A 13,521-nucleotide genomic window follows, 5' to 3' on the forward strand; every position below is an offset into this window, starting at 1 on the left:
CATCATGTCCGGGTTACCCCTGCGTTAGCGCAAAATAATGACAAGTCGTGCACAAATACAGTAAGCAAATCTTTTTTTTTTTGGTATTTTATCGTTAAATCGTTTAGAATGTGTTTAGTAGACCTAAAAATTCATTGAAGCCATGTCACTTAACTACGTATGCATCAACGTGCTAAGCTAATTCTGTGAATTATTGAAAAGCACATGCAGCATTTGTTCAGTAGTCTTCAAGGGTGTGAATAAAGTCGCTGCTTGATTATCGCACTCAGGTCAATCATGTCAAATAATCTGTTAAAATTTAAGCTTTCATCAGTAGCTTTTATAATCAACTAGCTTACCCGGCATTTGTTGTCCTGCATGCATAGTAGACGAGAATATGCGTTGTTAACGTGCACAGTTCTCATTTGAATCTTAATTTTAATTTCACAGGACAATCCAAATTATAGGGTATCCAATCATGGTTTGAACCAAATGGCGGGTTTCAGATGAGCCGTTAAAATAAAGTTGATTTATTTCATTAAAGGGATATGTTAGAACTGCGATTTCTAGTTTGTATGGAAGCTTAGTTCATTATCTTTCTAAAAACATCCTGTTAGCACATATTTATGCTTAGTTTCATTGAAAAAACTTAATAATTACACAACTTTGATTCGTACTATGGTTTGAACTACACTGTTCATGGTTTGAACCAAGGTGAATACAAACAGGTGTAGCAGTATGCCAATTACATGATTCAGCCATCTTGGATTTTTATATGGGGCAGCCACCGAGTTTGTTTATGTTTTGCACTGAAAATGAATTTTTCACCCCCGCGCTAGTCTCTCCCATCTACTGTCAAAGTGAGTGAACCCTGATATAAGAACCCTGGTTTGAACTAAATTCGTACCATGGTTTGGACTACTGCAGCTGCCAGCAGCTCCTAAATATAATACTAATCACATGCATGGAACGCTGAGGAAATCTGTAGAAAAGCAAATTTGTTTTACTATTCATCTTCTCGCATCCGATTAGTAACTCGAAACGTGTGAAAATCGTCTAAATTATAGATATGAAAATTGCGATTTTTTCATATTGGAAATGTAAACAAAACGCTCCAGCTAGGCGCATGCAGCGCTCCTAGCGGACAGCAGCAGAACATGACTGCATTTACAAGTTCAAACCATGGTACGAATTTAGTTCAAACCATGATCAGTTTTTACCTTGTATAAATGTTACTATTTTAACTATTTAAAACTGTTTTTCAATTATATGATGACGTCAATCGATTACAGATGAAAATAGTGTTCTTTTGATATATTGATCTCACTCCTGTGTCATAAAATGCGTCCTTTACGAGCTTTTTTAAATTATGCCACTGGTGGTGGGGGTTTGGCGCAAATTCAGTACGTTTTTAAATCGCTTTATTTTATTACTTAAACAATATGTACGAATGTTTAAATAATCTTTATCACTTCCAGTATACCTAAATATTCCATTCATACTGTTTTAGGTTCATTTCCTGCCAATGAGATGGTAATTTCTACTGATTTCAAAATGGTTTGAACCATGATACGCTTTTCACTAGTTCAAACCATGATTGGATACCCTACTTCTTCGCACATCGTTTTTGCCATGCGATTGCAACGTGTTTTGAGCGAGATTGAAATTTCGCAGGCGCAAAAAATTTTTGGTTGTGTATCAATACCTTTATGCGATAATGAACCACCAACCAACATATGCCACTGTGTGATGTTGACGATGTCCCTTCCATCCCTAGCTTTGGTTGCGTAGCCATGATTAACGTGATGACGCCGACGGATGCGGTAACTTGCACTTCAATGACTTCAATGATCTATAGCCAGAAGCTCGGTAGCAGGCGGATGTTGCTTCATAAGGCGATGGCCTTCTGGAAACTCCGTCCGATATAATCTCAACAGACTGAAATCTGGAATTCCTTCACATACCTTGGGTAACAGATAGGTTTCGATGATGAGTACCAAGTCAATCTCTGGCCTCTGGAGGACTTCATCGAGCTCTATTATTTTGCTCCTGAGCGAGCATACGTTCCAGTTGACCGCCCACTCTGAAAACCATTTTCAATACAAAAAAAGGCCCAGTCCATTTGTTTATTGTGTGATTTCATCAACAGACTACAATTGTAGTAGACACAGTAGATTCGTAGTTGTGGAGTGCCCAGTAACAAAGCCATGCTGATTTGTGTTAATGTATTGATGATAATGATAACAAGTTCAAATAGCTTGTAGTTATTAACATCGCGCTTGTCATTGAAAGCTGGAAAATATTTTGAACTGGAGCCAGTAGCCATTCGATACTTCTTTTAATAAAACAGGATGGCACCCTATCAGGACCGGACCCATATGAACCCTTGAGTTGAGATGCGGCCTTAGTAATAAGTTCAGCACACACGTCAATGCTAACCAGCTGTTGGTTAGCCAAGCGGACGTTCTCGGCTGCGGAGGTGATGGAGTCGCCGGACAGTAGCTCTTCTGGTAACACACTGGAAAATTTAGCCGAAAAAAGGTTGCAAATGTCCTGTTGCATGTCAGCAGTTTCGTCATTGAGAAACATGGATGAAGACAATCCTGTTTCCAAAACATAACTTGAGATGTCATAATCATTATTGATTTTATTGGCATTTATCGGTGAGTACAACATCTAAAGCTCAAAGTAAGAGGGAGCGCAACAATGAAGAACAGTAAGGATAGGTGTCACAAGCGAGCGACGAGTATGAAGCGAACAGAAATTGAAATTTTAGTAGAGGGCCAGTTGTGAGAAAAGCATTGTTGAAATCGCTGTTATTCTGCCTAACGTCCACCCAGGAACGGCTTGGGTAGTAGCATGGTGACTACTCTTACCAAGACAGGCAAAATAACAGCGATTTCAACCTACTATTATGCTTTTCGGCGCATGAGAACAGTTCTAGCGATCGGTGGCTTGTTCGGAGATTCATACGAAAGTCGCGCTACTTTGCTTCACGCCTCATCCCGCAGCTCTTACTTTGCCCAAGATGATCTTATTTGAACCGCATTTCAATTTTTGCCATTCCTTTTTGCCAATTCGTATTCTAATTGGGAAAGTTTTTTGATCACCGTACATGACTCAATCATTATTGATTTTATTGGCATTTATCGGTGAGTACAACATCTAAAGCTCAAAGTAAGAGGGAGCGCAACAATGAAGAACAGTAAGGATAGGTGTCACAAGCAGAGCGACGAGTATGAAGCGAACAGAAATTGAAATTTTAGTAGAGGGCCAGTTGTGAGAAAAGCATTGTTGAAATCGCTGTTATTCTGCCTAACGTCCACCCAGGAACGGCTTTGGTAGTAGCATGGTGACTACTCTTACCAACACAGGCAAAATAACAGCGATTTCAACCTACTATTATGCTTTTCGGCGCATGAGAACAGTTCTAGCGATCGGTGGCTTGTTCGGAGATTCATACGAAAGTCGCGCTACTTTGCTTCACGCCTCATCCCGCAGCTCTTACTTTGCCCAAGATGATCTTATTTGAACCGCATTTCAATTTTTGCCATTCCTTTTTGCCAATTCGTATTCTAATTGGGAAAGTTTTTTTGATCACCGTACATGACTCAATCATTATTGATTTTATTGGCATTTATCGGTGAGTACAACATCTAAAGCTCAAAGTAAGAGGGAGCGCAACAATGAAGAACAGTAAGGATAGGTGTCACAAGCGAGCGACGAGTATGAAGCGAACAGAAATTGAAATTTTAGTAGAGGGCCAGTTGTGAGAAAAGCATTGTTGTTCATTGTTACTTATTCATTACTGTTCTTCATTGTTGCGCTCCCTCTTACTTTGAGCTTTAGATGTTGTACTCACCGATAAATGCCAATAAAATCAATAATGATTGAGTCATGTACGGTGATCAAAAAACTTTCCCAATTAGAATACGAATTGGCAAAAAGGAATGGCAAAAATTGAAATGCGGTTCAAATAAGATCATCTTGGGCAAAGTAAGAGCTGCGGGATGAGGCGTGAAGCAAAGTAGCGCGACTTTCGTATGAATCTCCGAACAAGCCACCGATCGCTGAATCTGTTCTCATGCGCCGAAAAGCATAATAGTAGGTTGAAATCGCTGTTATTTTGCCTGTCTTGGTAAGTAGTCACCATGCTACTACCCAAGCCGTTCCTGGGTGGACGTTAGGCAGAATAACAGCGATTTCAACAATGCTTTTCTCACAACTGGCCCTCTACTAAAATTTCAATTTCTGTTCGCTTCATACTCGTCGCTCGCTTGTGACACCTATCCTTACTGTTCTTCATTGTTGCGCTCCCTCTTACTTTGAGCTTTAGATGTTGTACTCACCGATAAATGCCAATAAAATCAATAATGATTGAGTCATGTACGGTGATCAAAAAAACTTTCCCAATTATAACTTGAGATGGTTCTAGAATCCAGCCAGGTCTCAGTCAGAACGATTATATCGTAACAAAGATCGATAACGTCTAGAAGCCCGTTCATTCCGCCAACGTGGTGATAGTAGATGTATGATGGATGATGCGTGTTTAGATCTGGTCGAAACGGGATTTGAGCTCCAACGTCTTCGCCAGACAGTATTATGAATAACTGGATTTCGATGATATCCTCAAAGTTCCTGTACGATGGTCACATCCACACAAGTATAATATTGAAATGGACAGTAATTTTCAACATTATGAATGCTACTCCCTACAATACACACTGGATTGACTGCGAATTGCTTCCAAGTATCTGGGAAGACACCCTGTGTAAGAGACAAATGTGTGAAACACCATGCGTAAAAGAACAAAAGATATTTTAGTTACAAGATAAAGATTGTCGCTTCGGTTCTCTTTGTTCTGCTGTCCAAAACATATGTGGTACTAAACTGTCAAATCGTATATATTTTTCCTTCATTGACATTTAGATCCCCTATCCTCACCAGCAAAAGATGTTCCGGACAGCGACGACAGCGACAATCTTTATCTTGTAACTAAAATATCTTTTAAGAGAAAAGTATAGACAAAACGAAGGAGTAGGGTAAATCCGGGGAGATGCCATCCCTTTTTAAAAATCAATATTTCTTTAATAAAAACTATACTTTAGATTGAAACTCTTCTTATTGTTTTTGATAGTTTAAAAATCCTACTACTTAGTGTAGAAATCGTGCTTTACTATTTATTTATTTGCGAAATGAGATTTTTTTTTGGCGATGAACTATATTTTTCAGAATAGCATATGCATTTATAATTAACTAGCAGACCCGACGAACTTTGTTTCGCCTAAAAATGATTTATTCTCTGATTAGTTCTCGAGTTAAGCAGAAATGTTTGTTCCATTTGTATGGGAGCCCCCCTTTCCAAAAGGGGGAGGGGTCTCAAACTATCTTAAGAACCTTCCCCGACCCCAAAAACCTCTGCATGTAAATATTCACGCCGATCGGTTCAGTAGTTTCCGAGTCTATAAGGGTCAGACAGACAGAAATTCATTTTTATGTATATAGAAGAAGAAGAAGAAGATTGCATATTATTCGGCAACTCGGCCGTACGAAAACCATTTTTTGTTAAATATCTTGGCTGTGCATATGCACAGCACATGTTTCGAAATGGACAAATTGGTTCAGAGGTCATTGCAGAGGACTTAAGTCATTCGCGTGATGTCGAGACTTATGTCTAATCACTATTTACTAAACGCACATCTGTACAGAATAAACCTTGTCGGCAGCAACTTATGTAGGTACGGAGCCGGTTATGATAACATCGATTACGTAGTTTGGCTGTGCTCGAAAAACGACGTCTCCAGACAGCAATTATTGGATACCCTAGTGGCCCGAGGTAAACAACTCTTCCAGGAGATAAGAGGTGTTTTGGGGGACCGTGATGTGGTCTATATGCAAGCCATTTATAGTTTTCTTTGTTCCTCTGACATAAAAGTCCAAAACTTTCGTTTTTTTCTTTTTCTTCAAAGTTTTTTTTGTTTTGTCTCTGTCTTTCTGTCCCGTAGAGCACCGTAGCTCTGGCCGTCCGGAAGATGCTCCCATTCGAACCATTCTTTGAGCACGACGACACACCACATCGTCCCCGACGCTAAATGACCGGATGAGCTGCTGAAATTCCTTGATGATTCCCTGATTTCAGAATCCTAATCCCCGTCCATCCTTAAACATTGTAAACCTGACCTCGAGTCACCACAAGTACGTTGACTTATTTCCCTCTCTTACTAATTTAATAATAAGATTATGTCGATTGTACAAAGAAACGTGGCTCCGTAAAGTGTTATACACGCCTGACCCTATCAAATAAACGAACGTGAAAAAAAACACTTTATAAATTACTTCGCAAACTCTACAGAAATTATCACGAGGGCTCTTCAGATATTTCTTCTGAATTCCGGAATTCACATGGAATTTCACTAAGCCCACCTCCCGGCAATTCTTTTGGAAAATTGTTCAGGAATTTTTGAAAAACTTCTTATGGAAATTAAATTGCGAAATCTAGATCTAAAAAATATTATCCGCATTCCTCTAGGAATTCTTCCAGAAATTCCTTCCCAACATTCCTCCAAGGATTTTCCCGGAAAGTCGTTTACAAATAAATTATTCTGGAAATTAGTTCAGTGGAAATTTGTTTAGGAATTGTTCCGAAATTTTTTCCAAGAACTCCTTCACAAATTCCTCCAAGAATCTCCCCGGCAATTCCCACGGAAACTTTTTCAGAATTTCTTCAAGAATTAATCTAGAAAACCTTATAGGATGTTTCTGAGAAATTCCCTTGAGAACTCCTCCGAAATATCATAAGGGAAATACTTCGAAAGTTCTCTCGCTTTTTCTTCAGAGTCTTCTTCAGAAATTCAAAAATACCTACGAGAAAAGCTGCGAAAATTTCTTCAAGAACTCTTCCAGAAATATCTCCATATGTTCTCCTGGAAATTTCTCTGGAAAATTCCTCGAGGAACGGCTCCAGGAAATTCCCCTTTCATGAAGAATTCACGACAGATTTTTTTGGGAATATCCGAAGGAATTTCTAAAAGATTTTGATGATCAATGAAGTATTTCTCGAAGGAATTCGCAAAAGAATTTCTGGTTTGAAACTCATAAGAAATTTTTATATAAATTTTTGAACAAATTTCGTGTGGATTTCCCGATGGACTTACAGAAGGAATTTTCGAAGGAATTTCCAAACGAGTTTCTGTACAGAATTCTAAAATACGTCTATTGACTCATAAAGAATTTCAAAAAAGATTATCAAGTTCCCAAACAATTTTCAAATGAAATTCTGCAATTTTTTGTTTGTTTTCGGCAATATTCTGGTACGTACTGCCGAAGAAGTTCTAGGAGCAATATTCCTTGATTTCCTTAAGAACAATTCCCTTATTTTCTGAGTGAATAAATGTCAGGTGCATTTTGCTTGAACAAATATTTGTTTGACCGTGCATACGTTGTACAACAAGGGATCTAGTGGACAATTCAGGCTGAATAAGCTACGCTTTTAGCTGAAAAAGCCTATTTTTAATCAAATATGCTCTTCATCAACTTTCAATTTTGTTAGGCCTAGACTTTATTGGAAATGGGTATAAATGCTGCATATTTGTGAAGAAGATAATTGTCATATGAACTTGGCTGAAAATATGTATTTCCGACAGGAGCTAGATAAATCTACACCCAACCAGCAGATGGCAGATTTTAATACAGTTCTGCATAAGAACCTTGCAGAAACTGTATAATAATTGGGCATATACAAAATCTGTATTATTTCAATACAATTATTGTATTGAAATAATAGAGATTTGTATTATTTTAATACAATATTTGTATAAAAAGCTTACAGAATTGTATATGCCCAGATTTTATACAATAACTTAACAGTAAAAATGCCTTCGGCGTTGTTTCAAAATATTCGGCGGCGTGGTCAATTTTTATACGGCGGCGGCGGTGGCGAACATGTCTAAATATTTACAATGTTATGGAAACTCATATGTGAATATGTACGTTATGTGGAAGATATTGATTTGAAAAATGTATTGGAGGTAACCACTTTCCCTTCGATGGGACTCGAACCCATGACCCTACAGTACGCTAGACTGGTGCTTTAACCAACTAAGCTACGAAGGACCTCCGTCGGACTTCGCAACCTAGAGGCTACTGAACGAGCTCGAGATTCCCAAATTGGACGCATAGTCAAATCACTCGCAATCCATTTCTCAAGCCAATACTTCCACATGTGTATTGCACACGTCCACATTAGAGGAGCGTGAGTATTTAGAATGTCTGGCGGCTTTACACATTCTTCATCAGCAACTGTACTGATCAAGTGAGGTTGTGTAAGCATTTGCCAGTCGGTCGTCAAGCTCAGACCCGACCGCATTGCGTAGGCAAGAGCACGCAACTCAGGTTCAGTTCAATCAAAGTTAATTGCCTATTTCCGGGGATTAAACCACCCGACTTGGACGTTAATTTACAATGTTATGAAAACTCATATGTGAATATGTACGCTATGTGGAAGATATTGATTTGGAAAATGTATTTGAGGTTACCACTTTCCCTTCGATGGGACTCGAACCCATGACCCTACAGTACGCTAGACTGGTGCTTTAACCAACTAAGCTACGAAGAACCTCCGTCGGCTAGAGGCTACTGAACGAGCTCGAGATTCCCAAATTGGACGCATAGTCAAATCACTCGCAATCCATTTCTCAAGCCAATACTTCCACATGTGTATTGTACACGTCCACATTAGAGGAGCGTGAGTATTTAGAATGTCTGGCGGCTTTACACATTCTTCATCAGCAACTGTACTGATCAAGTGAGGTTGTGTAAGCATTTGCCAGTCGGTCGTCAAGCTCAGACCCGACCGCAAATGTCTAAATAGTAGGCTTCTACTTCAATGTTTTCTGATACAATCTATTACACAAATCGTCAAATATCGCACATATTACGTTTTTTGCCCACGATGTTTTTCTACTAGTCTGTCAAAAAAGCATTCTGAACACGAGAACGCATATTCGTGTTCAAAACGTTCTGAACGTAGTACAATCACAGAGATCACACACAGATCACAGAGATGTCTGTGGTACAATGTTCAAAATAGCTAACATAACATAGCAACTTGTATCCCATGGGAAAACAAATGAACCGTTTGTTTGAGAAACTGCATATGTGACATGGCCAAGATGAGATTTTCATATATTCTGAATCCTCGTTCAAAAACACGTATTCTGGCAAAAAAATGAAAAATAAATTTTTGTTCGGAAATGTATGAAGAATTGATTGAGAAACTACATATGTACACGCACTTTGAAAAGCAATTATAAAGTACAGCTTGCATTTATTAAACCGAAATTTCCTCAGGATGTTGAGTTTTGCCAAAAACTGTTGATCTGTATTGAAGAAATCAAAAGATTTGGTGCCAATTTGTTCAAAAATAGTTTTTTGATGTTTTCTCGGAATTGTGAAAAATGGATATATGCAGTTTCTCAAACAAATGATTTAAATTGACGGCATGCTACACATTTTTCGCTTACTATTGGAACACGTGGGCATCCAACTCGTATGCTTGTATGTTTTTGTATAGTTTCAATCAAATCTAGGGAGCTTTCGTTGCCATGATCGTTTTTGCTTCCGTACCAGCCCTATGCACACTGAACTGTGTTCAGAGGTTCAGAGTTCAAAACTAAGAACACCAAGGCACGGTCTTGGCTCATGTTCTGTTCAGAATACATCTCTGTTGGCTGTATGTGTGTATTAGAGTGAAGAATCATGGTCTTTATTTTCAAATCAGTGGCTTTTCGAAACCATTCGGGGCCAAACAATGCAGAATTTGGGCCCATTTTGATTGCTTCCTTGCTTCCGAATCGCGTTTGAAGTTTTTATGGGAATCAGTATGGAAAAAAGTATTTTTTTTTCATTTTTTCTCCTAGATGACTCAGTTGAACGTAAACCAAGTGGCACATTGCGTTAAATTATAATCCAAAGCATGCCGAAGAACTTTGCTGAAGAAGGTACGTTGCTGGAACGTCCGCCAAAAAAGTTATAACGCTTCGAAGTTTGATTGTTTGAATTATTTATTCTGCCAGTACTGCCGAACTACATAAACTGAGTGTTATTTTGAAATTATTGATCACCTCTCTTATTTGACCCGTTGTACTTCTTATTACATTTTAAAATGCGCGAGAAAGGCATCTGCATTTCTAGGTGGAATAATGTGGGTTTTCACTTAGGTTTCAGTGTTTTTTTTAATTCTCTGACTAAGCACACAACTTATCATAAGAAACGCGCATCGGTTGTAGTAAAAAATGATATATAATTATGAACTTGAAGCGGAGGCACATTATAAATATGAACACAAAGTTTTTTTTTATTTTAGTCACATTCTCAGTCAGTTCTTTTTTTTTCAAAAGTTCGGATTGCTGACATCGGAAGGAACGGGAGAATTTATGTATTGTATTTCCGGTCTGTACCAAATCGAAATCGTACCTGGCAGTGGATACACACGTGCGAAGCATTGAGTTACATGCAGTGGAAAGTAAAAATGCAAATAAATTAAAGAGGAAAATAAAAAGGAAAGAAATTTCAAGAATGTTTCTGATTACGTTTAATATAATTTCATGTGGGTTTCGTGGCCGTACATTGCTGTGAATTTTGGGTACCATTTCCGCTCTTGATGAAGGAAACTCGACTGATAGACTATATGTCTATAAAGTAAATAGCCTATCAGTCATTCTATTTCTGATATTGAGTGATATTTGGTATTCAGTCTTGCGAATAGAAATCTGTTTTTGAGTCTGTTTATTAAAATGATTTTCTGAGTTTAAGACGAATCAGTATTATTGCATCATTAATTTAATATCTACATTCAATAAAACACGCGAAAAAAGCGTTCATGGATTCGTGAACTAAACAAGTTAAAGTGTGTTTTGAGTCACGGTTTCGAAAACAAAAGTCACGTTTTCTGGAACATTCTGGAAAACGTGACTGGTGTTCCCGAATTTATAACTTAAATTACGGTGTATTTTTGCTATATTACTTTATATTACTCAGTCTCGTTTTTCTTTTAAAAAAATTTTGCCTTTCTCGTATACAAAGTATACGTAAAGGCTTTATATTCGCTCCAAACACAAACTTTTATAGGAGGCCCGGAGACCCATCTGCATATGTAAAACAAAGTTGGCATTTGTAAGACCGCGCGTCACTCAAGAACAGGCATTCTAATTTTTGCTAATTTTTTGTTTGTTTGCATCTTCTATTTACGAGGAAAAATGTTATGATGAAACAGGAATACATTGAAAACCAAAACTCAGTCTTTTTGATGAAATGGTTTTTCGTACAACTTGCATGGATTTTTTAAATTTTATCCAAAAGGCTAATTTATATTCATTTTCTTCTTCTATTTACCCTGCAATTGGGAAAATCAAGATCCAATATCTTCGATGAAATAGTTATTCGTTTATTTTGTATGGGAATTTTAAATCTTGATGATTTATATATAACACGAAGTTGGCATTGTCATTCGATGATGAAAAGATCGATTTATGCCCATTTTTGTTTGCGTACTTTATTAATAAGAAAAATGTCATGATAACTGATTTGTTTTCTAGATAAACTTTGTAGGTAAAAAAATGTGTCAGAAAATTGATTAATTTTGGGCGAGAAAAAGTTCGCCGTTGACAGCTAGTAGTTACGATTAGCGGCAGTATAGGAGGTTTTCTTCTTCTTATTGGCATTACATCCGCCACTGGGTTATTGCCGTGGAAGTTCTCTAAGCACTTCCACAGTTAGTGCGATGTTTCTAAGCAATGTTACCATTTTTGCATTTGTATATCATGAGGCCAACACGATGATATTTTCATGCCCAAGGAAGTCAAGAGAATTTCCAACTAAAAAAATTCCTACACCGAACCGGGAATCGAGCCTAGTCACCTGCAGCATGGTCTTGCTTCGTAGCCGCGCATCATACCACAATGTTAAGGAAGGCCCCTGGCCCTACAGAGGGTAACCTAACCAATTTCGTCTTAGAAGATGCCAACTGGACTGGAAGCGATCCCAGGCCCACACTTATTACTTATTACTTATCCGGCGCCGTCATCACATAAAAATCATCAATATAATGTATTACATCATGTATCATAAAAAAATGTGTCAAGAATGGTTCAAAGTATTGGATACTACTGCTTCTTTATACTTACTAACGCGATCAAAGTCACACTCATATGACTCGTGCGGCTAAAGGGATACGTGATATATGTGCGATTAAAACAACTATTTGCATTAATCAACTCCTATAAAGGCACGTTGTTATCAAAAAATCGTTAAAGGAAACATTTTTTTCTTGTGGACACAAGAAAACGGGGGAATCTTTGAATGAATCATACTTGTGCAGTTTACTGGAATATGAACTGACATACCAACTATTTCCTTCGTAGTGGAAGAGGTGGTTAGAAAATTGTTAGCTCTACCCACCTCGCTGCTTTTCAAACGCTCGTTGAGTGATTTTTGATTTTTACAAACTTATGAAAGATGGCTGCAATAACTTCATTCAGTAAAGCTGGAAGACGTACATAATGTCCAAAACTACAAATGAATGATAACAGTGCTTGCATAAGATGTATTCACATGATGAAAAATATAACTAAATACATTTTTATCTTATCTCCATTCAACGAAATTAACTGATCATATTTAACGCTCTTTTCCAGGTCGTCGAGTGCATCAAGTGTTTTTGTGGCTGCAACGAGCTGTCGCGGGATCGCGTCAAAGAACTACTTTGTAAGAATATAAACGGCTTTATGAATGATCAAGCTGCAGTCGATATGTTTCGAAAGTTCATCCCAGTTGATTCTCGAACGCACAAACACATCGCCATCATTCAGAGGGCGAAAACGTACCACGGTATGGACATCACCATGGACTCTGACGAACTGGAGGAGTTTGCAGAAGATCTGGAGGAACACTTGGAGGATCAGCTGAAAGAGAATCCCGATACCAAAGAGGTATTGGAAAGCGTCATTTTTGAATATAGCAAAAAAGTAGAATCCTCGAAAGATTACCAAAATTTCTGCGATAATTTGAAGGAGAAATATACAAGGTTTAGAAGAGTGAAGTAGTTGATACTGTTATTTTAGGCTGATAATATATTTATTCTTATTTTAGGAAATCTGTTATGTTGAACCTTTCAGTTGTGAAACTATCCATCGAAAATAAAAACCCAGGTTGATCGACCTTAGCAATAATAGTATTAAGGACAATTCTCACGGAATCCAAATCTAAAGGTACTCGCGTTTTCAAGGGCACACCACTTAGCCCTTGAAAACACGAGTACATACTTTTAAATTTGGATTCCGTGAGGATTGTCCTTAACATATTTATCTTATCTTGTGAAGTCTAAAAACAAAAGATATTTTAGTTACTAGATAAAGATTGTCGCTGTCGTCGCTGTCCGGAACATCTTTTGCTGGCGAGGATAGGGGAACTAAATGTCAAAGAAGGAAAATCCATACGATTTGACAGGTATGTACCACACATGTTTCGGACAGCAGAACAAAGGGA

At 37.9% G+C, this 13,521-nt stretch overlaps 1 protein-coding gene across 7 annotated transcripts in view; it reads left to right on the forward strand.

Moving 5' to 3' along the window:
- LOC134207206 (uncharacterized) overlaps positions 1 to 13,129 on the forward strand; it is a 60,282-nt gene extending 47,153 nt beyond the window's left edge. For all 7 annotated transcript variants that reach the window (XM_062682952.1, XM_062682934.1, XM_062682929.1 and 4 more), the window contains exon 3: positions 12,672 to 13,129. In XM_062682952.1, coding sequence (XP_062538936.1) covers positions 12,672 to 13,079 — 408 coding nt within the window. In that variant the 3' untranslated portion in view covers positions 13,080 to 13,129. The remainder of the gene's footprint in view (positions 1 to 12,671) is intronic.
- The last annotated feature ends 392 nt before the right edge of the window (positions 13,130 to 13,521 follow it).

Source organism: Armigeres subalbatus, chromosome 1 (genome assembly GCF_024139115.2).
Source record: "Armigeres subalbatus isolate Guangzhou_Male chromosome 1, GZ_Asu_2, whole genome shotgun sequence".
Taxonomy (NCBI): domain Eukaryota; kingdom Metazoa; phylum Arthropoda; class Insecta; order Diptera; family Culicidae; genus Armigeres; species Armigeres subalbatus.